The sequence below is a fragment of the Anas acuta genome, chromosome 11 (assembly GCF_963932015.1).
Source record: "Anas acuta chromosome 11, bAnaAcu1.1, whole genome shotgun sequence".
Taxonomy (NCBI): domain Eukaryota; kingdom Metazoa; phylum Chordata; class Aves; order Anseriformes; family Anatidae; genus Anas; species Anas acuta.
In genome coordinates, this window is record NC_088989.1 from 10764500 (window position 1) to 10790248 (window position 25749).

At 52.2% G+C, this 25749-nt stretch overlaps 1 protein-coding gene and 1 long non-coding RNA gene across 2 annotated transcripts; both read right to left on the bottom strand.

Annotated features, from left to right (window-relative positions):
- Positions 1-976: 976 nt before the first annotated feature.
- On the bottom strand, positions 977-25621 carry CHST13 (carbohydrate sulfotransferase 13). The gene is made up of 3 exons (XM_068694818.1): positions 25368-25621; positions 4685-4767; positions 977-2251 (listed from the first exon to the last, which is right to left on the bottom strand). The coding sequence occupies exons 1-3, from the start codon at positions 25462-25464 to the stop codon at positions 1406-1408; spliced, it is 1026 nt and encodes a 341-aa protein (XP_068550919.1). The 5' UTR covers positions 25465-25621; the 3' UTR covers positions 977-1405.
- On the bottom strand, positions 10021-22463 carry LOC137862591 (uncharacterized). Its single transcript, XR_011100417.1, has 2 exons — positions 19650-22463; positions 10021-19558 (listed from the first exon to the last, which is right to left on the bottom strand). It is a non-coding gene; the product is annotated as an uncharacterized lncRNA (long non-coding RNA).
- Positions 25622-25749: the final 128 nt, after the last annotated feature.

Consider the following 25749-nt stretch of genomic DNA (forward strand, 5'->3'; position numbering starts at 1 on the left):
AATTTTATTTACTTTTCTTTTGCAGTGCTTTGCTAAACCCACTGTCCAAACAGTGTAACCAAGGAGGGAATGTCAGCTGAAAGGGACAATCAGAGGCAAAGAGCAAAAAAGGTTAAGACGTAGAAGCCGAAAGTTGTTAGATGAAAACATTATTTTTTTAAAAACAGTCTGAGCACACTGGGGTTTTATAAAACCTCCCATTGTATTGCACTAATAAGTCAAGTGCTCGCAGCTGAGCCAGCAGACACACACTACGGCAAATTCTATTACCGGCGTGTTTATTTACAAAGGCAGCCACTGAGCCAAAGCTGAACAGAAAAGGGGAAAGACTGAAATATGGTTTTAAAGAAATACAGCTCTTTGGACTGCTTGAATTTAAAGCCTTAGGACTGTGTCTGTCATTTTCTTTTGTGTCCCCCCCTTTTTCTTCTTCAAAAAAAATGAATTGTTTAAAGCTAGCCAACCAGAGGAGAATTTTCCACTAGGTGTCTCTGTCCCCATTTTTAATTCTTTATTTTTTCTGATGCACACGCGCACTCTCACAAATAAGCAGGCACACACAGACATGCTCCTTCTCCAGCCCTCCCAGTGCAGCATCACCTTTACCTCACCACTGCTCTCCCCTGCCCAGCACAGTTGCTCTCTGAAGCCCTTCCCAACCCCGCTTTGCCCCAATGCAGCTCCCCAAAATGATTTTCTTCCATCCCTGATGCAACACAGCCATCCCAGTGCCGGGCTCTGGCTGCAGGAGCCCTTGCCAGCTGCAAACGTGCTTCCATCTCTCTGTTCGCAATATTTTTCACATCCCAGCCAAGAGCATGTGAGGAGGAGGAACAAAAAAGCCCTCCAGGCTTTGTCAGAGAGAAATGCTGCTGCCCTCCGCAGTGGTGGGGGACAGCGTGGGAAGCTGGGGTGGAGGGAGAAGAACAAAGCAAAAAAAAAGAAGGTGGGAGCAATTTGAAACAAATGGAAAAACTTACATTAAATTATTGCTTTATTTCTGGTCCTATGCAAGTCTCTGACACACGCCATCCTGTCCCCCAAGTCCATGCCCAGTGAGGAGAAAGACCCAAAGGGATCCTGCCCGAAAAACAGAGCCTTCCCCAAACTGGACCTACAGAGGAGTTAAAGGTCCCCAGACAAGGCAAGCCGTCAAAGCCATCAGCCTCCTGTTCCCCCCAACATCTCCTGTTGGAGATGAAACGGAAGGAAAGCTCCAGCCCCAGTGTTTTGTGAGGCCTCCTCCTTCCAGACCCTGCCTGAATGAGGCATCAGGATGTGGAGCAGACCATAACGGAGAGGGCACGGTGATGAACCAAGAGATCAGCTCAGGGTCGGAGGAGAAGATTTGTGGTAAAATGAGAGTGACCCAGCTCTCTCCCACCTCTCTCCCCCAGCCCCTGCCTCATCGGATGCGGAGGTAAGAGGGGATGGAGTAATTGAAGAGCAAGTAGTCCATTTTGTATAAATTAAAGAGTCTCCTTTGGTAGAAGGGGCTAATGTCCTGGAAGAACTGGGCTGTCATGTCATCTGTCGTCCTCGTGGTCTTGGACGAGGATGGGAACTTGACAGTCGTGTCGGCCCCCACCAGCTGGAGGATGTAATTGGCATCTTCAACCAAGGTCTCGTACTTGCCCACCACGTCGTAGTGGACAATGCAGGGGTGGCAGAGCGAGTGCACCCGCTCCCAGTGTTCATTAAAGGGCTCCTCCCGCTGCGTCCGTGGATCCAGCAGGTAGTAGACGAACTCCTCGAAGCGCACGTCGTCCCCGCGCTCCAGCGCCCTGTCGCTGGGCTCCTGCCGGTGCCGCCGGATGATCTTGGTCCCGTAGCGCTTGTGGAAGGCCGTGTTGTAGCTGCGGGTGAACTTGTTGCGGTACGCCGAGACCAGGCGCTCGAAGGGCTCCCGCACGAAGATGAACTTGAGGTAGCTGCGCAGGCGGTGGTTGATCTCGGGGATGCTGTATTCGGAGAGGGTGCGCAGGTTGGATGAGACATGGGCCTCGTTGGCAGGGATTTCCAAAGGGTCCCGGTACTTGCCTTGCCCCGTCAGGACCATCATCACCCGCTTCCAGTTAGTGCAGGCCACTTTGGGCACGTAGCAGTAGAGCAGCCCGTGCGTGTCATCCACCACCAAGTGCCGCAAGTCATCTGGCCGCAGGAGACGCCGCTTGCGGGTGTAACGGCTGCAGACGTTGCTCAACAGCTCGCGTCTCTGCTGGTGAACGGCCTGCAGCGACGATTGCTCCAACTGGGGAGGAAAAAGAGCAATGGTCACCAGCTCACCCAAACTGACGGGGATCTATGTACAACATCAGGCCCACAACTGTTCCCATCACTTCCCCTTCCCTGTTTTTTTGGAGGGGGCTTCCAGGGGATTTCCATGGGCTTTTTGGGGACAACACTGACTTTGAACTCAACTTGCTTTGGTGTATTTAATGCTTGGACCCGCTGGGGGCAAAAGAGAGAACAAAATGTGATGAGGAGCAAGATGAGGAGACAAGAAGATCAGGAGTGCAGAAAGGGGCACGAAACGAGTTGTGTTATAGCCTCTCCTCATGCTGCCTGATGAAGCTGTCTTACACCAGTCTGGGGACATGCATGGGCCCCAGCTGAAATCCCCCTGCAATCTGGAGGCGTGTCCTTTCCTGTCCGGGTTTTCATCAGAAACTCCAAAAATGTCAATCAAATATCTGGGGAAGGAAGCCATTTCCAGGAACTCAGAAGAGGAAGGTCCCCTCCTCCTGCCTGCTCCCTCTGCCTTTTACAAGCCGCGGCTAGGAGATTTCATGCTCAGCCCCAAAGCCACCACTGGGAGCTTCCCAAAAGCCTCGTCTTGGCCGCAGCCGCTAACGGTCTCGCCATCCGTTCCTAACCCAGGGTGGCTCTGACCCTACAGAGCTGTTGCTTTAATGCCATGCAATAATACCGTGTTGCAAGACATCTGTGGCTTCCACTCTGAGCCACGCAAGCATCACACAGCTCCACGGCATTGTCCCTGCACCCGGTGCATCCCACTTGTGGCCACCACACAATGAAGGGCAAAGGGCAGGCCACCTCCTTGGTGTCCCCATCCTCACTGCTGACAGCTGTCATTGATTTTAGGAGTCACCACAGTATGGGAGAGGCAGTGCTGCATGGCTGGGGCTTTGTAAAACTCTTGCCAGGATCTGGGATGCTGAAGCAAATCACTCACATCGTGCATGATCCAGCAGAGCCCTCACCTCCAGGGTGGCACTAACACCTGGGCAAAAAGCTCCTCCTGTAAAGGATGAGCCAACAGACTCTACCTGCCTCCAAGAGATGATTTTGACATTGTTGGCAACTTGGATATGAAGAGCACTGGATCTAGGGTGGCAATGATCATAGCTGAAGAGGTGTTTTCATGGTACAACTTGCTACAGAGCCAAACTTTTTGGTAGAAAATTCTCTTGCTGGGTTTTGTTTGGAAGCTGCCCTCCACCTTTTAAAAATGGAAATGCTTTTTGCAAGTGCTAAAAAAAAAACACAGACATTTTAATGATCTGATATTTTTTTCAGGTGTTTTTCCCTGCACTTGCATAATTTAAAACTATAGGGATGGATAGACAGACAGACAGACAGACACTGTCTGCAGGCATGGCAACAAATAAATGTGACTACTTTTCAGCAGCCGCCCACTGGAATAAGTGCATGTCTTTCAGTTAATTCAGGGCAAAATTGCTCCCTTCTTTCCCTTCCTTTTAAAAGCCAGAGAAATTAAGCATCACTTTCAAGGAAATAACACCAGGACATTCCAGCAGGATTAGGGTATGCAGGCGTCATGGCCAAAGAAGTCCACATTTGCCATTTTCCCCAGAGCAAATGTAATTCGGCTGCTTATAGACGTGTAAGCACCACCCCAGGCTGGAACACAAAGCGTTGAGCATGGAAAGGGACCTGGCTCCGCTGCTGCAACGTCCTGCATGGGCAGGGACCCACCAACACCCTGCATCTCCGCAGGTGCAGCTGGTGATGGAAAGGCCCGAAATGTCCCAGGATTATAAACCTGTCATGACCCAAACCAGCTTAATATACATATTTATGTATATGCATACATAACTATACAATAAACGTGTCTGTGCGTATATAGATATACATATATATCTCTCCCAACAAAGAATCATACAATATTATATATATCCAAATATAATTATCCTACATTACAACATATTATATTATAATTATATATAAGGGATGTATTATACTGTATTATATTATATATAAGGAACATATTATATTAATTACATTATATTAATTATCATACTATATTATATATAAGGGACCCATAAGGATCGTCATAGAAGAAGCTATGAATGATGAGCTCAGGAAGTCCAGCAATGATACTCTTGCCTTGCCACAATGACCCAGAGTTTCCTTTGACATCTCCAGATGGCAAAACCACATGGGTTTCTCATCATGGCTCAGCCCACCAGCACTGAATCCATTTATCCCAATTCCAGCAAGGGCTGTAAGCAGGTTTTGAGCACCAATTACCCCCCAAAGTGGCACGGTCTTTTCTTTTGGACACAGCCAGAGGTTTGGGCGCGTGTCCTTGGGTGGCTGGCAATGGCCCAGTGCCTGTGAACTGAACGGCTGGGAGAAGGGGCCAAACCCTGCCACCCCTTCCTCCTTCACTCCCATTTCCCTCGCCCTGTCCCCTCACCTGGTCACTCTCATACAGGGCTTGGAGCGGGCTGCGACCGGCCTTCCCCTGCCAGGCTGTCCTCATGGCCCCGTCTTCTGCAGCTGGAAAAGGAGCGAGAAAAATCAAGAGGGTCAGAGGGGTTGGGCACTGCTTCCCTCACCCCCTCTGGTGATGCCCAACCCAGTGGTGGGGGCCGTATCGGGATGTGGCGATGTAACCCACACAGAGACGAACCCATTTGATGAGCCGATGAACCTCTTTTTTTTTTTTTTCCTCCATCACTGATACTGTTTTTTATTGTCACTTCTAGGTTTTAGCCAACCTGAATGCAGCAAATCCAATCTATTTAATTTGGGGCCAGTTCTCAAATGCTAGCAAGATGTTAAGTGGACTGCAGAGTCTTCAAAGGCTGGATTTCAGCCAAAAGAAAGGGTTGATTTATATGAAATTAAAAACCGCAGCCACCAGCACAAAATTTATGTGGTATGGGACTTCTCACTAATACTAACAGTTGTTCCTCCCCCTTATTTTTCAAGAGAGTCCACTGTTAGGGTGCAAAAGGTCCAGAGATCCTTTAAACAAACGAAAGGCCATACATAAAGACAGCAGCTTGTTACAATTTCAAGAGCAACTGGGAACAGCTGGCCCCAAGTGCACGTGGGACGCCGGCTGCACTGGCCAGGGCACGCCGGGCTGGGAGCCTGCATTTCCAGGCTCTGTAATTAACACCACGGTAATTAACAGGCAACTCGGTCACAAGTTTCACCCAGTTTTAAGGTCTTATTTGCTATTTTTGATTTTTTTCCCCATCCAACCAGTGACATCCCCTTGAGCATCTGAAGACGCAGATGGCCACCCAAGCATCCTCGGGGCTGCTCTGATGCCGGAGGGCTACCTGTGGCAGCAGATCCCTTTTTCATGTGCTTCTATTTTGCCTAAATGAAAACCACCCCAAAGTCACCCAGGTATAAGCTCAACTTTACTCCTTCTTTGGGCTGTAACAGGGGGAAATGCCTGGCTGGCCTCACAAGATTTCATCACCGGCACGTGGTCGCTTGCGTGTCCATGGGATGCACCACTTCCCGTGGCCCCGTATGGTGACTCAACGAGATGCTGCTTCTTCCTCAACACCCCGCACCCGTTACCCCACAAGAGGGGGAAAGGGCATCTCTGCTAACAAGAGATAAGCAGAAAACTCAATGTTCACAGCCCTGGGCTGGGATATCTGTCCCAGCAGGTCCCAGTTCACATTTTCCAGCTCGGCTATCTGCAAGCAGAAGGGAGCGAGATCAGCCCTGAAAGCTGTGCTCACCACGTCTCCAGGCTGCCAGCAAAGAGCACTGAACTCCAGTCCCTTTCCCTGATGGGGACAAACTCCTGTTGGTGTTAATGGTGTGACCCCACTGAGGGCTGCCTGCAAGTGTCACACACCGCAGGCACTGCGCCTATGTTTAGCAAAAGCAACCTGGGGGCGTTTGTTTTTGTGGTTCACACATGCATCACCCAAAACTTGTCTCATGGGAGACATAAACAAGCCCAGGGTGGTTCAGGCTGACCCAAAGCTGCTGGAAACATGCTATATGGGGTCACAGGAAAAAAAAAAAAAAAGGGATAAAACAAAAAGCAGGCTTGCTGCTCCCATGCAGAGGGAGGAGCCTGGCAGTGCTGAGCACACACGGCATCTCGACAGCTTCTGCTCTCCCTGCCCAGGGCTCTCGCCAGGGCTCAGCCACAGGACGTTTCCTCACTCAGAGCTGTCTGTGCTAAATGCAGCGTCCCAAGGAGAAAGGGAAACTGTGCACGGTTCGGCATGGCACTGTGTTGCCCTCCCATCCGTCCCAACTGGAACCCAAAGCCCTCTTCCCCGTCCCAACCACCTCACTACCTCAATCCCACGGTGTCTCCCCATCCTGTCCCCTACCTGCTGTCCCCGTCCTGTCCATCACTACCCAGCCTGACAGGCAATGGCTCGCCTCGGAGCTCCAGGGAATCTGCAGCTGGCTGGGCTGCATGGCTGGAGAGGAAACCTAATGTGTAAGTGGGAGCTTGGGGAAAGGCTCGGCTTGGTCTGTGCCTGTTTCTTCTATCAGGTTTGGGATGCAGCCTGAGCTGTGAGGAGGAAGGATGAAGGGGGCAGATGCACAATGGCCTGTACGTGTCCTTTTTCTTCCACTCACTTATGCTGAGAAGGAGTCAGCCACCCCATGCCCTGCACTGCTGGTTTACCCATCTTTGGGATGCTCCTGGGACTCCAGGCAGTTTGGGAAGGCCAAGGAGTACTGAAATACATGGCAGTGTTGAGGCGGGAGGATCATCAGAGCAAATTAATAGTTCGTGCTGCATTTTGGCACCACGGCCCTGAGTACAGCAGGATCTTCCATCATGGGGGAGCTGCCAAGATCTCTGCACGCTGGCTTGCCTCCTGACTTTATAGCTTGTTATGAGGTTCCCAGATTCCCTCGCATGCGATGGCAATCCTCAGAAATTTAGCATCACTGTAATTGCGTTTGTAAGCAGCAATTGTAGTTAGCCAAGGTATATCCAGTTTCTAGAGAGGAGAAAATGTCACTCCCTGGTAACTGCTGGATCACTTGGGTAACAGAAATGAAGACAGTGTTTGTCCTGCATCCAAATCAAAATGTTTCTCCCTGGGACGGGCAGAAAACTACCACATTCGTCCTTCGCATCCTCAAGGCATGGGAGCAGCAGTGATGTAGAGCAAGGGAGGGAAAGCCCCGTGCTAAAGCAGTTACGCTGACCAGAAATCACCGAATAAGAGAAGCCTGAAAAGCTGCTCAGGCACATTTTGGAGCCTCCTGTACCACAAATGCTTTCAGTCTTTCCTTCGGAGGTTGGAAAGAAAACATGCTCCCTCCTTCCTTCCCTCTGCAGCCCAGAGTTTTGTGCTAGCCCATCGAAACCAAGCCTATTCTCTTGCAGCGGTGTGACATCAACACTGCAGCAGGATCTGGGCTTCAAATGGCTTGCCAGCTCTCCTTGGAAAAGGGAATGGATTTTAAAGCTGTGACTATTTAGGTGTACGAGCTGATTATGAAGACAGTCATTCATGTGTGAGATGAGGGAAAGACTGCATCATGTCCATCCCAGGCTTCTGGAAGCACTAGTGAAGGAATTTGCTGTTTTGGCTGCAGGGACTCGTAATTACGGAAGGAGGTTCTCGGCGACCACAACGGCAAATCCAGAGCCTGAATTCAAGATTTTGGCGAGGAGACAGGATTCAGGCAGCGACAAGCCTGCTCCTCTGATATCGGCATTACCAAAGCTCTAGGAAAGAGCCCGAAGGAAGGAAAACGATTGAAAATGTGGGTACAAAGCTGGAGAGGGGAATAAAATGCAAGATGGCAGTTACTGAGTGCAGCTTACACCCATGCAAGCCGAGCTGCCAATAAAACAAGCAGTTTCTGTAGATTGAGCATATGTGGTAGATAGTCACCCAGATACAAGTAAAGCATGAGATATGACCTGCCACAGGAAATAAGTACTTCTTCTAGAGAAGTTTAAAAGGGGAACTGTAAGGGTCATGAGCAGCTGGAAAGCAAGCGGTGCTTAAACGGAAATATTGGGCAGAAGGTGGATATCCAGCAAAACATCTCTAAGATTGACTTTGGGATCAATACTTCAGGAATGAGCCTGACATAAAAACAGAGTGATAGCGATGATGGACAAAGCACGGAGAATGGCTGCCATGGCAAGGAAAGACTGAAAGACCAAACAGGGAAATTGAAGCTTTGTCCTGGACCAGGGGAGCAAGAAATACAACAGAATTTAATTTCACCATGCTGGAATTTAGCAGTTTCTGCTACTTGGCTGCTGGAAGTGGCAGGAGGTCCCAGATGCATTAGTTCAGGGCTATCAATTGCCAGTGTGACAGTGATAAAAAAAGCAAATGAATTCCTGAAACGTATCAAGCGAGGTATTTGCCACAGGAGAAAAAAAAAAAAAAAAAAAGGAGCATGAATACCATTATCCATAGCATCGTCGACCTTCACTTGCAGCACTGACAGCTCTGCTCCCCTGGGACCAAGGCAGCTGCGGAGAAGGGCAGCGAGGTGACCGGGCTGTCCCCTGGCAGCCTGCAGGGGCTGGGATGGATGCTGCCCTGGGAGAGCACCAGCAGGAAGGGGCAAGAGGTGTTTCGGGTGCAGGACACCTTGATGCCCACCTGCTCAGGAGCCAAACTGCGCAGATAGGAGGTTTGGAAACCCCAAAGTGGTGGGATTCTGGTTGGGAGGAATCACAGCTCCTTTTGGGGTGGAAAATGAGCTTTTAGGGGTTTTTCAGGCTGGAGCCACAAGGAGCCAAAGGCTCCACTTGTCATCTCCAATTCAAGATGTTGACAGGAGTGAAATCTGCAGATGTGGTGACCTCCAGCCTGGAGGAGTGAGGAGCGAGCACGTGAACCTGCACGTGAGTGTGCACCCAAGAGGCCCCAAAGAGTTAAACCTGGCCCTGCCACTATCGCCCCGCTCTGTCGCGCAGCCCCAGCTTCGCTTCCTGTTGTGTCTGTGCAAAACCTAAAAAAAGAGAAAAAATAATTGTGCTGCCTGGCCACCCGAAATGATCAGTCTGGGCGTTAATTACAGCCTGCAGCTCCCTGCAGGGGAGCGGGAAAGGCGTGTGTTCGTGCTGCGGGGAGCTCTCGGGGCAGCCTTTTTCATACAATGGGGAAACAACACCCAGAGCTCCACAGCTTGAAGGGATCAGCTTAAAACCACTTGCTTCAAGTCACGCTGCCAGTCATTGGAAGAGCCAAAAATTAGGAGCCGGGTCCCCTTGTGATGAGCTTTGCTGTTTCTGACCCCTCGCTGGCTCCTGACACGATGGGGCAGAGCAGGACCCCACTGCAGCCCTGCTGTCTGATTTAAGACAGGACACCGAGACTGCATTATTCAAAGCCAAATCCTAGCTGCGGCCACTGACGGTTGAATCCGTCCAATTTTCGATTTTAACGTCCAAGAGGAAAAAAGAAAAAAAAAAGTGAGAGAGGATGAAAATAGAGCTTGGCATCAGCAGTGGTAGATCCAGCAGTCTGAGCACTGTTTTCCCTCCCAGTTTGATACCAAAGCCTGGGACACACAGCCCGTCTGAAGATGGACCAGGGCACAGAGGCCAAGAAATCGCACGTGGAAGCAGCAGCCGAGCCCCTGGGCAGCGGCCCATGGTCTGTGCAAAGAGCCCTGGCTGGAAGGACCAGAGCTACTGGAGCCAACAGGGCTGCAAAGAAGCGAAGCTTAGTTCTAGGAAGCTCTGGCCTTTATATTTGGGCTCGTACTGATGGAGAACACATTTTCTCTATTTTCACCTAAGCACAAAGGCTGACTGTTGTTTTGTGCTTCTTTTTTTTTTTTTCTCTTTCTTTTTTCTTTTTTTTTTCCCCTTTTCACAAAACAGTGGTGATCTTGAATACCAAAATCCCAACTAAAGCTCCAGACCCACTGACCTGATAATGCTGAAGGTTATAACCACTGATGGAGATGATGACCAAAGTAGTGACCCTCTGCTTTTCTGTGTGCTGCATTCAGCAGTGAAGCGTGGCCATTCTGGTGCACATATCCCTCTGCACCTTCAGAGCTAAGGGAGCCCCTACGGGAATTAAAACCCAAACCATTCCAATTTTTGTTCTTACACGAAGGTTTTGGCTTGGGAACACCAACTTTTGGCTTCAGCAAAGAGGATGAATCCAATCTGCTTAGCTGTCTGTGACTACTCGACTAAACTGCAACTAAAAAGCTGGGGATATAGGCAACGGAGGCTGAATTAAATAAAACACTAGAGAAGGAAGGAAAAGAAATCTATCTGAACCACGTCTGACTTGTTTAAATGCACCCTTCAGCACTGTGAATTCAGACACAGCCACCTCTGCTGGTGTCACAGCTGGGCTTCCTCCATGTCTTCACCCCCAGCACCAGCTCAGCAGCTCTCTGGACCACCCCAAAAACCTTACGTCTGCTTGAGCATCTTCTCCACCGAGTTTGAGGAGCCCACACACCCCCCATCCCCCTGTCACACTACTGTCATACAGACAACACCTCCAGCAGGTTACATGGGCCCCTGACTCTTATCATCTTGCTGCACCACTGCAAAATGTGCACTCCCGTGGCTCCCCAGGGAAAAGATAACATCCCAAATACTCTGGATTTGGGGCACAAGACTTGAGGACACAGGACAGGGAACCTGGGGTGGATGCTGAATGCCAGAGACCTGGCTGAGGATGCCCAGGAGCATGGCAGATGTGGGCGATCATTTGTTCCCATCAGCAGGGGACAAGCAAGCGACCCTCCTGCACTGGCAGTCACATGGATGTGGGACACAGGTGTCCCCCTGATGCACCCCATGCAGTGTGGCCATGAGCAGGTCCCATATAGCCTGATGTATAACTCCTCCTGCCCTCTGTGCTGTGGGACAGCCTCAGGGAAGGCTGCTTGTCTCCGCATGGCTCTGCAGGGGCAGAGGCGTCTGTCTGGGCTCGCTCCTTGGGGAACGGGAATAATCATCCTTCTCCATCAGACCTCTCCTGCCAGCTCCCCTCCCGTTTCCTGCAGCAGGGTGACAGCCGGCACGCCCAACAGAGCAGGGCCTTCCCCTCACTTGCTGCAGAGCATTTCCAGACATTACAGCAGAGCCAAGGGGCAGGATGCCACCGGGCTGAATATTTAGGATGGCTGGTGCAGCCTCTGAAAGCCCGGCGTGGGCTGCCCAGGCCCCACAGCTGCCGGCACCAGGTCCCAAATAACACGTATCCCTGGTGGGATGGACAACAGGAGCATTACGAACAGGACCTCCAAGGGGAGCCCAACACCTGTAGTTGGTTGCACCCCTGCACAGGATTGAAGTCACCTTTGTAGTCCTGCCTCCTTCAGCAGCTCAGGCGCATCCCTGCGCCCCACAAAGCCACCGTGTGGTTTGATGGCATCCCTCTGTGTCCCCAGCTGAGCCACCGCCCCCAGGTGCTGAGCACGGGACCTCCGCTGAGCAGAGGTTCAATGGTCAGTCTGAAACCACCGACTGCTGCCATGAGTTTGTGCAAGGCGCTTCCCCACAGCACCCATACGACACAGTGGGCTTGAAAACATCGACCTGCTCGCCATGTGGCTGAGCAACAGCTTATTGCCAGTTCGGGATCAGATGGTGCAAAATACCCTCGTCTCAAGGTCCTGCTGAATAAACCTAAGTATGGGGTCATGCCCAGAGCCACACCATTAAGGGCAGCCTAGCCTCCTAGGACCACTCCTCTTGGAAGAAGAAGCTTGGAAGATGCCCCAAGTGGAGGTTCATGTGGTCCTGATTTAAAGCTGTTTCATTCAGCAAAAATTAAAGCAACTGAGTGACTTGGCTGGATCAGACAGAACCGAATCCCAGCAGCATGGGGATGCTTGAGAGCTTAGCTCAGGCTTTTTTTTTTACCACTGCTACACATTTTCTACCATCCTCCCCCCAGCCCTTTTGAAAGAGCCAAACCAAATAATTAACCCCCCCGCTCCCCTCGCCTCCCAGACCTTAGAAACTGCAAGAGGGCTGAACAGAGATTTGTTGCAAGGAGGTTACCCGCACAGCCAAGGGAAAAACCACAAATAAAAGCAGCTTGGAGGAAAACAGCTCGGAGGCAAACCTGAGCAGGACAAGACGGGACGTGCACGTGAGACGGTTTACACAGACAAGAGCTCACGTCCAACAGGCACAGTGAGGTGCAGCAGGGAGAGACAAATCTCTCCCATCAGCTCCAGCAAATAAACCTCCCCACGTTCCCGTAAGGGTAAAGGTTTTGCAGCACCAGATGCACCTAAAAATTATGTTTTAGCCACTGTCATAAAATGTAATTCCAGGGAAAGATGAGGTTAGGGTACAGGGGTCCACCTGCAAAGGTCCTCCCTCTTCCTCCTCCCCAGCAGCCAGCTAAAACACACATCACCCCTGTTGAGCTGATGGAGAGGTCCCACTAAACCCTATCACATCCCCCTTTTCCCCAAACGACACCTTCGGCTTTTTGCAGAGTTAATTAAGGTCAACGCCAAGCAGCCACAGAAGGCTTTTGAAGGGCGATGGGGCACCCTGTCCCCAACAGCCATCTTCAGACCCAGCACCTTCCAGTCAGGCTCCTTACAAGAGTTACCAGGGGCAGTGACTCCTGAAGTCATGCTTGCCACTCCTGAGGCCACCTCAGGAGCTGCCCAGCTGCACAAACCTCCTAGAAAAGAGGGAAAAGAGCTTTTTGCACTGTTATGAGGTGTGCATGATGTCCAAGATGACTTCCTTTGGGAAGGAGATGGAAAGAAATGTTGGGAGCTCTTCAGCCTGCTCCAGTCTGCAGGATTTAACCACTGTAGCCAGGACCTGGCACCTCCCTGGCACTAATGACAGCCTGCCTCCAGCCAAGAAACACACCGTGAAGTGTTTTACATGGGATAATGTGACAGACAGCGCCGCCTTTAACAGGAAAAATCAGTCGCTCTCCTAGGGACCTGCCCTGCTGGCTGGAGGGCAAGAGAGGGGCACAAGGGGGTGTGATACCCCCAGGCAATGCTAACTCAGGACACGGAGGACGGTCCTAAATGATTCCCTATGGTAAGAGATGGATGGGAGAAGCCACGCACAGCGGTGAACGCACGTCCTGCTCTTGTTCCAGCCAGCCAGGGACCGGCTGAGCCTGCCAGCAGCAGCGTGTGGTGACCATCTGGGGGTGGATCGCACGGCCTCAGGGAGCTGTAGCAGATCCAAAACCCTGAGTCCACCTGCCTCCACCTGTGCCTGTGATCCCAGATGTCTGCATGTAGTCATCTGCTGTCTGGGACCCTGTGCCTGGGGCGCACAGGCAAAGTGCCACCAGCACCAAGTGCCACCAGACCTCAGGGGACATCAACTTTCACAGGAAAATGCCTCAAACCAGCCTGGTGCTGTGGCAACCTTTTTAGGGCAGGCAATGCCACATTGCCCAGGAAGGACAGCATGTGCCTCGTAAACTGCCCTGCAGCTGGCCTGACCCCCTCCCAGTGTCAGCCTGCTGGTGGCTGTCCCCTTGTCACCTTCAGCCACCTTTCAGTGGTTGATCTTCTGGCTCAGACGTGGCTCGTAATGGGAGGTGATGGGATGTGACACCAGGCATCCCTGGTCGGGACTGGTCTCCTGGTATACGTGTGATGCTTTGGTTATTACAGTGACGAGAGTTTGCCCAGTGTCCCCTCTCCCGTGCCCCAGTGACTGTGGTCTCCAGCTGGAGAACAATCAGGGAAGGAACAAAAAGTAAGCAGGGAGTCTGAGTTAGGGCGCTGCTTTTCAATGGGTTCGACGGGACTAACACAATCCTAACAAGAGGGACCGGAGTCCAATGTTCAACACTATTTGGATTTCTCTCCAAATCACCAAAAGAAGAAGGTTCCCTGCTGAAGCACTCTGAATTAAACTAAGAAAGCCAACTGCTGACAACACCATTTCCACTGCCCATCTCTGTTACTCCTCCCGCAGATGTATCAGGCCCAGGAGGGCAGGGTGCTGACTGCACCCACTCGTGGCATGCATCCCCTGCCACACGAGCAGGACGCTGTGCGTGGCTGTTCCCAGCAGTGGCTGCAGCACGTGCCAAAAGATACAATGAGCCCGTTCTGCTTCACATGCCTGGGCGACACAGCACGCCCCCAGCCTGTCCCTTTCCAGTGCAAGTTCAGCACGCTGCAGTTAGTGCTGGGGCTGGGACACGACTCAGCATCAATGGGTTTGCAGCCAACGCTGTCCTCCATCTGCAAGATGTGGCTGCTCAGGCAGCAGCCACAAAAGCAGCGGGGAGATCTGAGGGGGTGTCAGCAGATGCTGGTGTTTTTTAAGCTGCTGCAAAAAAAGAACATTAAATTCCTGATATGAGGTTGGGATTGAAACTTCCTGTGCAGGAAGATTTCTAACGCACATCACACATGCTGGGCAGGAGAATAATTATGCTCTATTTGCGTGTTTTACCTTTTTTTTTTTTTCCCCTAAAAGGAGAAGGCCCAGCCTTTAAAAACCAACTGCCTGGAGGTGACTCCTGAAAAGGCTTCAGCCAGCTGCCTCCTGTTCGGTCAGTGCTGGCCGTACCCAGGGCCACTGGTTCCAGAGGTGAGAATGATTCAGGGACCTGGCTGCTGGAGATGCTTTATAAACACCTGAGCATCAGTGTCAGTGCTCAAGATCCTGGTAAATTTAGTTAGCGTTGCCACTAGGAAGACAATTTTAAAGCTGCATACAGAAGTTCCTTGTTTTCTATAAAGCCTCATGAAAATGCTTTCTTCTCTTGACTCCTGCTATCTTGCACAGATTACTTTGCCTTTATGTTTCTGAAGGTAATTTGCCTTCATTTCTCGCTGAAGGTACCACCTGGATTGTCACAGCATCACCAGCTGCACCCAGGCACCAGGGCTGGCACAGCTGGTGCTTGGCTGCTTGGCTCTCTCCTCTTTGGAGAGAGCGATGTCCCTAGCTCTGTTTTTCGAGGAAGGCTTTCTTATTCCAACTTAGTCAACTTGAGTCAAGGATCAGCCAGGGAAATGCTAATCAAGCGATGGAAAAGGGCAACAGCTATAGGATTAGCTCACAATAAATCATGCTGAGAAGGAAAGAAGGAATCCAGCTGCTTCAAGTAACCTGCCAAATGCCACACTGTCGTCAGCAAGGCTCAGAGCAGGACCAGAGCCAGGAGCGGCTGGTCTGGACGCTCTGTCCCATTCAGCAGTTCCTCCTGAACCACATGTCCCCTTGGTGGCAGCAGGAGGCTCGGGTCACCTGGTTCCAGGTTGAGGCAGATGTCAGGAGGTTCAGGAGGAGGATCACAGGCACTGGAGGCAGGGGGATGTATTTCACTGCAGTGATGTGCCTCACTGTCAAAAGGAATGCAATTGACATCTTGATAGGAAACCCAAAATGAACAGAACAGCATCCAGGAGGAATACGGCCTACGTGCACAAATAAAATATCTGTACATAAGCACCACACAAGCCTCTGTTTTCAAAGGGTTAATTCCTCCTACAAGCCAAGCTAGAAGCTTTCCAAGAGCAATTTCTCTTCCCCATTATGCCTGTTGCTCTCCTGGCCCTGGCTGGCTGCTTGCATGTATGATGCAAGCCTGAACTGCCAGCTTTTCCATTCCTCGTCAATAAAGCCTCTTTCCAGGCCGCTGCTCGGCAGGAATTGCAGCAGAAGAGCTTGTGCTGGCAGTGCCAAGGCAGAAATCCCTGCTGGGACACGCAGGGGCTGGCTGGTAGCTGGCAGGGGTCTTGGTGCAGGGTGCCCCAGGCCAGGCTGGATTTGCTGAAAACCTGCCCACAGGCAGGTCTAGTTTGGGCAAACGCAGTTTGTGCCCTCTGCACGCAGGCTTCCTACACGCAAACAAGAAAAAGGAAGCCTCTCTAACGTCGCATGGCTCAGCAACTTGCCTGCTGCATGCATTTCAAGATGTCTTGTCAGCTCTGCGCATCTGGAATTGATGAAGAGCTCAACAAGCACTTGGAAAAAAATGCGCACTCAGCAAATGCTTCCCATTGCACCACCTTGTGCACGGCCACTCCCGTCCGGGCTCTGCTCTGTGTGCTTGGCAGCAGCAGCTGAGCATCTGTGCCCTGTGAGCACCGTCCTGACAGTGGGACGTTGACCTGCGAAAATCACTGCCACGAGGTATGGAGCAAGATGCACAGGCTTCACAATGCATGGAAGGGCTGTATGAGCTTGCAGAGCAAGACAGGAGCTAATTATGGGTTGCTGCAGGATAGGGAGAAGTGTCTCCGTCTCATCCTGTGATGAAAAGCTCCTTGTGCCCATTTCTGCTGTAGTGGGCATTGTCTGAAGCCACTGGAGAACCAGCCTATTTAACAGAGGATGCAAACATCTCCAGCAGCACTGCAGCACTGAGACACAACAGATCCAGCATCACTGGCAGCAACTTGTCCGGGGGCAGGTGCAGGAGGTGCTCCGTAGACATCTCTTTCCTTTATGCAGGGTGTGAGCAAGGTCTGATGGAGACCTCAGGGGGAAGGGAACCAGGAGTCTTGCACCTCAACCATCAGCTGTTCATGGGCAATCGGAGCACAGCTCCTCTGGAGTCAGGCCAGTCTTGTTTCAGCCTCACGGTGCCTGCGTCTGCCGGCCCTATTAAGCTAAAGGGAAATCAATCTCTTCAGTGCTGCCAGGAGCAAATTTGGAAATGACCCAGCTGTGAATACGCCACCACTGCACCCTTGCCAGAAGGAACGGGCCGGCTCTGCAGATGTTTGCAGGACTGAACTTGCCACCTTCCCATGCCATGGAGAAACGTGACGTGCGGATCTGCCCCCCATAGCTAGGGGAGGGGGCAGAGTTGCATGCCTGCATCACAACAGAAAATAGGAATTCCTGAGGAGTTTCTGACCTCCAATTAGTTTGTGCTAATTTCCCAGCTCCCTGCCTTGAAGGAAGCCCTCTGGAGCCCCAGAGATACCCACGCCTAGCGGCTCCAAACAAACAGCACCTTTGAACCTCGTGTCAACACTGCCCTCCTTGCTGCAAGGTCACTACCCCATGGCAGCGAAGCAACATCTGGCTGGATCAAGTTTCACGTCGGTGACAAATCCCCATAAAAAACCCCGTGCTCCCGGAGACACCGCTCCACGGACGGCTCCAGCCCACCACCGCTGCTTCCCTCTGCAGAAGGGCTAGGATCACAGCCATGGAGGCCTGTCAGGCAGTGGCACTTCCCGGGAGAAGAATAAGCTGTTGTGACACGAGGACTTGTGGCCAGGGTGTCCCTTTGTGCACAGAGATGGGATGGGGTGGTCATGGCATGCCCTGTGTGCTGCTGTGTAGGGCCCAGATGTCAGCCAGAACATGGCCGCCGTGTGCTCGCACCACAGGATGAGCTGCCAAGTGGTTTATCTGCCGCTTCAGCCACCGCAGAGACACTGCCACCTTCAAAAGAGACCTTCTGGGGAGAAAGCAGCTTCCAATCCAGCTGAATAATGCTCCAAGGGACTCCGTGAAAATTAAGCCCCGTTCTGAAGAAGCTGGCTTTCATCGGCACCAGGTGCTCCTTCAGCACGGCTGCGCTCAGCCGTGGTTTGTGTACGTGGTCACATATGTAACACGGCCGTCACAGAATGACACCCGCCAGGCAGTGTGGTTTGCAGTATCTCCCAGCTGCAGAAACAGCTTCACAACGGGACACCTGCCCCCAGGGCTTGGTGCTGGTAGAGCAGTGCTGCAAGGAACCCAAAGGCATTTCTCCTTCCTTGCCCCAGGGCATCGGAGATGGTAACTGATAAGGTGGATGGAAGGCAGGGGAAAGAGGGAGGCAAACAGGGGCTGAAGGAGCCAGGCTGGGCTTTCCACGGTGTGGGGAACGGCTGTAGAGCTGTAGCTGTAGGAAGCTCTTGCCACTGCACGGAAAAGGAGCGGAGCCTGCAACTGGGACAACACAAGGAGGCAGACGCTGAGCCCACAAGCTTTGCACCCTCTAAAGCAAGTTCTCAGTCATTTTAAATGCTGAATGGTGATTTTCACTTCAGCGCAGAACTGCTGAAGGATGTGGGTTGTGTGGCCATGCTTTCCTGTACGGGGAGATGGTGCTGAGCCACCTCCGCTGCGGATGTAGCTGCTGAACGAGGGGGTCAGACCTGCAGCAGCAGCAACTGGCTGGGAGAGAAACTGCTTTCTTCTCCCAGGAAATACCGACTCCCATCGGTCCCCACCCAAAAATGTACAACAGTTTTATCTAATCAGAGTTCATCCAAGTATGAGGAGCTCCAGGGCTCGATGGAAAAAGCAGAAGCAGCCAGGCCAGCCAGCCCCTTCCTCTGCCCCGCTGCCGCAGCTCCCCTCTGGCTGGCTCCAGGCTGGGCACCTCCCTGCCCTGCAGCCCAAGGAAGGCTGGCCCCAGGACAGCTCGGAGAAATCTGCTCAGGGCCATCCCAGAAAGCTCAAGGGATATGGGTTTGTGTGATTCAAGCAGAGTTTGAATTCCTTCCCCGAGGCAAGGACAATCTTGTCTAGCTAGAAACAAAATTCAGGCTCGTGCAGATTTTTGTCTGCAAGCCTTCGTTAAGTTCAGAGCTGGAAAGTGCTACAAGGAAGGGAGCTTCACAAGCATATTCACCCAGCTGCCTCAGCAAGAGCTGCTGCAGAAGGCCTGGTGAAAACAAATCCTGCCTGGGAGAGCTGCGTCCCTTGCACTAACCTGTCCCCAGCAAACCAGCAGAAAGACTTCCCCAAATCCATGTCCTGCCAGGCTGCACAGGTCAGCTTCAAGCCAGACCTCTGATGGGGTGGCCAGGATCCAGACCCCGGGCCTAATCTCACCCAGCCTTTCCCCTGTTTTTCACAGAAAAAGGCCAGTTTTTAGGCAGCCGCCCAGGGCGAGTCACAGCAATGCCTGGGGCTGGCGCTGAGACGTATTTGCCGACTGCAGGGGAGCGTGTGTGCACGAGGCAGGGCAGTGTGTTTGCCTTTTGCAATCTCTGTCCTGTCTGCAGGGCTCGGGCCATCGGTTGGACAAAAAAGCACACTTCAGGGCAACACCGGGCTCTGCCAGTCAGCCCAGTGAGAGAAGCAGGGATTCTGGGGCTGTTATATGGCGGGGTGAGCAGGTTCGTCTGGCTATGAGGTCTCCTCTCCTTGACTTGTGGACCAGGTGGCTGCTGAAATCAATTGTTCTGCCTCCACAGATGTCCCAGTGCCACTGCAGCCCCCATTTGCCGGCTGGCTGGTACTCCAAGCCTCCAGACAGCACGGGGCTCACCGTGCACTTGGCACCAGGGAAGGTCAGGTATTACTTCTGCATGGATCCGAAGCACAGAAAACCACTTCTCACAGCATGTCCTTTGGCTCCCCTCTCCTTCCCTGTTCTCACACAGGCTGCGTGCTCTCTCAGAGCATCATGCTCTCCTTCCAACACAATAAACATAGCATTAGCTTGGCTCCCTGGCTCGTTAAAACTATGAGAGAAACAAAACCAAACCACATGCCCCAGTGCTACCTCCTACGCTGGGAGATCTCCGTGAAGAACATGCAGAAAGAGGAGTTTATCCGAGCAGTGGCCACCCAGCTCCTGGGGATGCAGAGCCACTCTCCATTCCCACCTCTGTTCATGCTGGGCTTTGGTTGAGACTGAGATTTTGGCTTCACAGGGTAGGACAAAGGCAATTGGGAAAAGGTGAACAGGGCTGCAGAAGGGATGTTTGGGAGTTGATTCCTGTTTATCAGAGCTCTACAACCGATTTTACTGGATAGTTGACTGGAATTGCAAGGAGTGCAAACCTGCAGCAGAGAGAAAACTGGGCTGGTCAGAGCAAACCTTGACAGCCAGCAACGAACCAATGATCCCAGCGTCCGGTGATGAGTGTCTGGGAAGGGGGACATGTGCACCGGGCAGCACCATGCGTGGGGTGGATGCGAAATCAGGATCTAGGCAATGGTCACCCCAGGCCTTTTAGGCCACCAGAGCTATTGCATGAGATGCCTCCTCCCTCCCAGACCTCTACTAGCCTCTAACTGCCTTTTAACAGGGGAAGTCTAGGGCATTCCCCCAGCTGTGTCTCAAAGCCTGGATGCGTAACGTCCCCCGCTTGGCCCCACAGAGGTATTTGGGGAGTTAAGCTCTTCTTTGGGTACTCGGCTATGAGGGGGAGTAATGGGAGTTAAGCACCTAATGCCTTTGTAGTTTCTTGGCTTCTAGCAAGCCCTGGGAAAGCCAGCTGTGTTTGCACTGGGATTAAGATGGAGGGCTTGTCATGCTCTCCATTCAGACGCTGTCGGGGAAGCGGCTAAAGAAAGAAAACCCAGTGAGCAGCAATCCCCAGCACCCGGGGAGAGCTGCTCCCTGCAGGGCTGGGGCTGTCCAGCCACTGGTGTCAGCAGCAATCCCTTCCCAGCACTGGTTCTGGGCAGCACATGAGTGCTCATTTCCTACCTCGGACCTGACTGAGGATCACCAGAAGGTCCCACCTGCACCGACATGGGGCGAGGTCCTCCTGCTCCCAGAAGCTGCTTTTGCACAGCCCTATTTGCAGGATCAATCTGAGCATCGGGTCTTTGGGAGCGGGAACAAAGCACAAGGTGCAGGTGCTCCCGGAGAGTGACAGCAGGGCCAGGATGCCAGTGGGATGTGGGGCCAGGGAGGGCTGCAGAGCTGCTGAGGTGCAAACCTCTCCTGCAGGCACAGAGTTAACTCCCGGCACACCGAGCGCCCTCCTTCCCCGTCCCAAACCTCTTGCACGTATCAGAGATTCTCAGGAAATCATACAGAGCCAAGACGGACAAGAAAAAACATTCCTCATGGAAGGGCTGGTGCTCGGGAGCAGATGGGCTTCATTACTGCTCTGCTTCCAGCACTAGACCAGGCTGATTTTTCCACCATCGAGGTCATGGGTACAGCACTTCACATCTTCAATTGCAGCAGACCTGGGGACCTTCCAGCCCGCATTGCCCAACACCACTGCTGACAAACACCCTACACTTTGAGCACTGGGTCCATGCATCAGCTGCCTCTTGGAACTCACAGGAACCTGAGCCCTGCAGAACTGCCCCACGACAAAAGCAAACGAAACAGAAACGCAGCAGAAAAACCAACACGATCTCAGAGGGCTTCTTAGATTTCACACCCCTGCCCACACTTCCAGTGGTGGCCGGCGTGCAGACAACGCAGCCTTGCTTATCAGGAGAGTGCCTGCCCCCAACTTTGGCCGTGCCTGGATTTCAGCCTGAAAATACCTTTAAACAATGGGGAGGAACTGAGGTCTAAAATAGGCTCTTTCCTGTTCTAAAAAAAAATCCCTGGTTAGAAAAGCTCTGCTGATTTCTAACTGTTTAAGTGGCTCCGTTTGGGCTAGATGCAGTTGTAGGCTCCAGGACCAGCACTCTGCAGGACCCCAGGCAAATCGCCTGTAATCTGTGTCCTGAAGGGACAAATCTGTAGGCAGAAGGACAGGGTTGAAAGACAGCTCCCACGAGCAACCACTCACCTTGGATGCACGGCTCAGAAAATGTGAAAGGCCAGATCTGCAAGGATCAGAAGGCCCAGATCTCAGAGGCAGAACTCAGAGGGTATTAAAACCAGACACCTTGTGGCCCAGAAAAGCCATTCGGTGGTCACTTCAGGAAAGCTAGGTTGGGCTGACACAACCAAAGCCCCACAAAGCCAGCTCTCAGTGCAGGCGATGCCTGGGCTGGTAGCTGTGTGTCAGGCAGAGCTGAAGGGCCTCAAGTCTCCCCATTTCCCAGTGCTCCCAGCTTCGGCATTATTTCACGTCCCACTGTTAATGCCGCCGTTTGGTGCAGAGCCATCCCATGTGCACGTGTCCCCAGGGGTTCCTCTTGCCACGTGCTTCATTGTTTGGTTTGGCAGGAGCAACTTGTGATGCTCAGTCGGGTGCCTCAGCGGATGGAGGAACAGATCAGATGGAGAAAGGGGCCGTGGTGCTTCCCTGCTCCCAAACCTTCCTGGTTCCTCATCCAAAGTTTGGAGTGATATCATAGCATTAGCGCTATCATGATCCTGGTGCTGGTGTCTTGTTAAGCAAGAGTCAGCTCAGAAGCTGAGTACGGCTAACCCACAAAGCCCCGTGAAGTCCCACAACTCATGCTGACCGCAGGACAAGAAAGAACAAGGAGTGCAGAAGCCAGCGTTAAGCAAGTGCTGCTAGAAAGACAGAAGAACAACAGCTGGATGCTGCAGTCGGACAGAAACAGAGAAGAAATAAAGCAACCTTGAGATTTTTTCCTTCCTTCTTGCTGGAGAAAGTGATTCAGCACTGGAACGAGCTAGGAACAACAGGAAGCGGGGAGCTCCCCATCCCGCCTGCGATGTCCCCCATCACCTCCAGCACGCACAAGCCACTGTACCTGACAGACCAAGGACCAGGTAAGAACAAAACAGCTGGTATTCTTATGCACGGATCTCCTGGGATCAGACTGAATTATCTCAGCCTCCCTCCTTGCCTCAGTGCAGTTCCCTGAGACCAGCAGCGACCAAAGCTTTGGTGCTTTGGTGCGGACAAGGATCAGCAACCTCCTGCAGTTACCACAGTCTAGACATTCTACAACTGGAGTCTGATGAAAGAATGGTCAGAGATCCATCCCCACTACTTGTTACCACCTCCTCTATGCAGAAAACAGACGGAGTGTAGGGTCACTGCGGCTGCTGCTAATGATACACCATCCCTGGAGCAGACAGCAGAGGAAGATCAACTCAGAAGAGGGATGGCAATAGTGCCAGGCGGGATCTCCTAGATGGCTGTGGGCTGACACCAGCACAACCAAGTCCCTCTGAGGGACCACACCGTGTCCAGCACCACGCTGAGACTGCACGAGATTTGCCCAGGAACGGACCAGACCTGCCCACACCACCAGTCCAGGAGAGCCTGGAGATGCCAGAAGAGGACTGCTGTGATCGAACCCCGTTAACTACGCATTGTGGCGGTGCTTGTGAATTCTACCCGACGGCGTGCTCAGCACCAGCTTAGTATTTCCCTGCAGTGCAGATATCCTGCCCCTGGCCTCGTCTGTGAGTCTGGAGTACAGCAGCCACAGACAGGTCACCGCTGACCCCAAAGCCAATGGGGGACAAACCGTGGGCTGCCTCCAGGAGGTCCAGCGGGGGACTCTGCTGCTGACTCCAGTACAAACAGCCCAGCACCAAAATAACTGGCTCAGCGGCTATTTAGGAGCCGAGTTATTTCAGCACACACTGGTGTGTGGGTGTTCCTGGTGCAGAACAAGACAGCCTTATTCCAGCACAGCCGCTGATTCAGTACAAACCGCTCCGTGCGCACAACTGCGCGGATGGAATTAGAAGTGGGAAGTGCAAATGGAGTTAATTCCTGCTCCCCGAAATGAGTCCTTAGTTTCACCTCCCGAACTTAAAGGCTTCTGTTTATACCATCTTTGCTCCCATGTTGTATGCCTTGTCCTGGTCACAGGATGGTTCAATCTCTCCATGCTGTTAGCTAGGATTAATTCGGCACGTTACCTGAAATGGAGCGTGGGCAGCCCAGGAAAGGCAACCTGCTGAATCCTGCAAAAGGTGGAGAAAAGGATCTGGCCGCTCCAGAGGGGAGCTCAAAGCACTGCTGCCTTTCCTAGCATTTTTCTTCATTATTATATAGAAACCAAATGACACCAGGCAACCAAGAACTCCAAATAACCTCAAGGCAACCATCACTTTAAAGATGACATTTTTGCCTGCAAATTGTTTACTTATTATTGTAACTAGCAAGTTCTAAAATTCAAGTAATTGGCTCAGTTTGCTTTCCCTTGGGCTAAAAGAAAAAGAAGCAGTTTTTAGCTTATGTCTTTTCAGTATTTGGTAACGACCTTTCCTCTGCTAGTGTGAATTTTTCACAGAACTGAAGAGGGAAAATACTGTAATCTGAAAAATAACAAGGGAAAGAAATGGCATAAGAATGTAGGCTGGACTCTGGGAGACAGTTATGTGGCTAGAAAATAACCAGATTTTAGAGAACATGAATATCACTTTAATTCACCTCTTTTGTGAACCTTAAGGGGCCAGTGTGCAGAGGGTGTTCACCATCACAAACAGCCTCCAACAAGTCAAACACTGCGAGTTTACACCAGTTCAGGATACCTACGCCAATCCATCACCACCAGCAGAACCCTTGAAAAATGCCCCTTGTCCCATAGCAAGGGAATCGCTTTGCAGCCTAGTGAAGGCATTTCCCAAAGCCTCAGCTGACCAGGCTGCGGCCAGCACCTCTGAAGGAAGCGTTCCAGAGAGGAAATCCCCCAAACCTATCAGGAGATGCCATCGCCCTTACTGTCACCTGGTTTGCTCTGACCTGGTGGGAACCCCATCCGAAACTGCGTGGGGGCCACGCAAGACGTTCGAGTTGAGGAAGCACAGTAAGTTGTGCTGACTCAGACCCACAGAAGTCTCCTTTTGAAAGCCAGGCTCTCAGAAGAGCCACGTTTCCCAGTCAAACACTGTCAAATAGAAAGTGACTCCAGCATCCAATGCAGTCCCCTCTGTTAGGAGCCGTGGAGACTGGAGCCAATTCGGTGCTGCACTTCTCGCTCAATATACCCAGCATTAAAATAAGACGGCACAAATTGTTTCTTTTAAAAAAAGTTACTGAGGAATAAAATACTGAGCGTGGTCCTCTGGGATTACTGACTTCAGTTGATAAACTTCACAAGCTATCCTAGGAACAACAAATGCTTGCTGAAACCTAACTCCTCTTCAATCTTACTCAGCAAACAAGTTTTTAAGCTTTTATATATATATATATGTTTAGGATAAAAACACATTAAAGTGATGGAGCAGCCCCTTTAAAAGGAAAATCGTGTTTCATTTAGTCCACGCTGATAACATTCCCCTACCATCTCAGTCAAATCAGTCTTCCCAATTTCCAGAACTAACTTTAAAGGCCCCATTGATGGATTGCAGCAGCAATCAAGAAAACATTAGTGCATTGTTAAAACGACAGGAATTACCCAATAACGTCTCGTAGGAAAGAGGAGCTAATTTCCCCCGAAGAGCAGGGAAAATCACGAACCCTCCCAGCACAAAGCAGTTCAGATTTTACTTCTGCCCTGACCGCATCGCTCCCCACCACGGGGATCACAGTTCAACGGGAGGAGCCCGGATCCCCGGCTGCGGGGTGCGGATGGGGGAAGATAGGGGAATATATATGGTTGGGGTCCCCCCCTAGAAACCCACCGACCCCCGCAGCGAACCCACCTGGCTTGAGGCTGCTCTGCAAGTAGAAGACGCCCAGCACCAGCGAGCCGAGGCAGGCGGCCAGCGCCAGCCGCCGGGGCGCCCGGCTCCTCCGCATCCCTCCGCGGCGGCTCGGCGGAGCTGCTCAGCCCCCCCGGGCCCCCGGCGAGCCCCGCACCGCCGCCTGCTCGCCCCGTCCCGTCCCGTCCCGTCCCGTCCCGCTGCTCCGCCCCGCTCCGCGGCCGCGGCCGGGGCCGCCTCGCCCCGCCGCCAGCAGCAGGAAGTGCGAGCGGGGCCGCCCCGCCGGGGGAAGGGGGAGCTGCGCCCCCCGGGAGGGAGCCCCCGGGGCTTCCGAGGTCCTCTCGGGGGTGGGGAAGGAGGCAGCGATGTGCTGGCAAGGGGA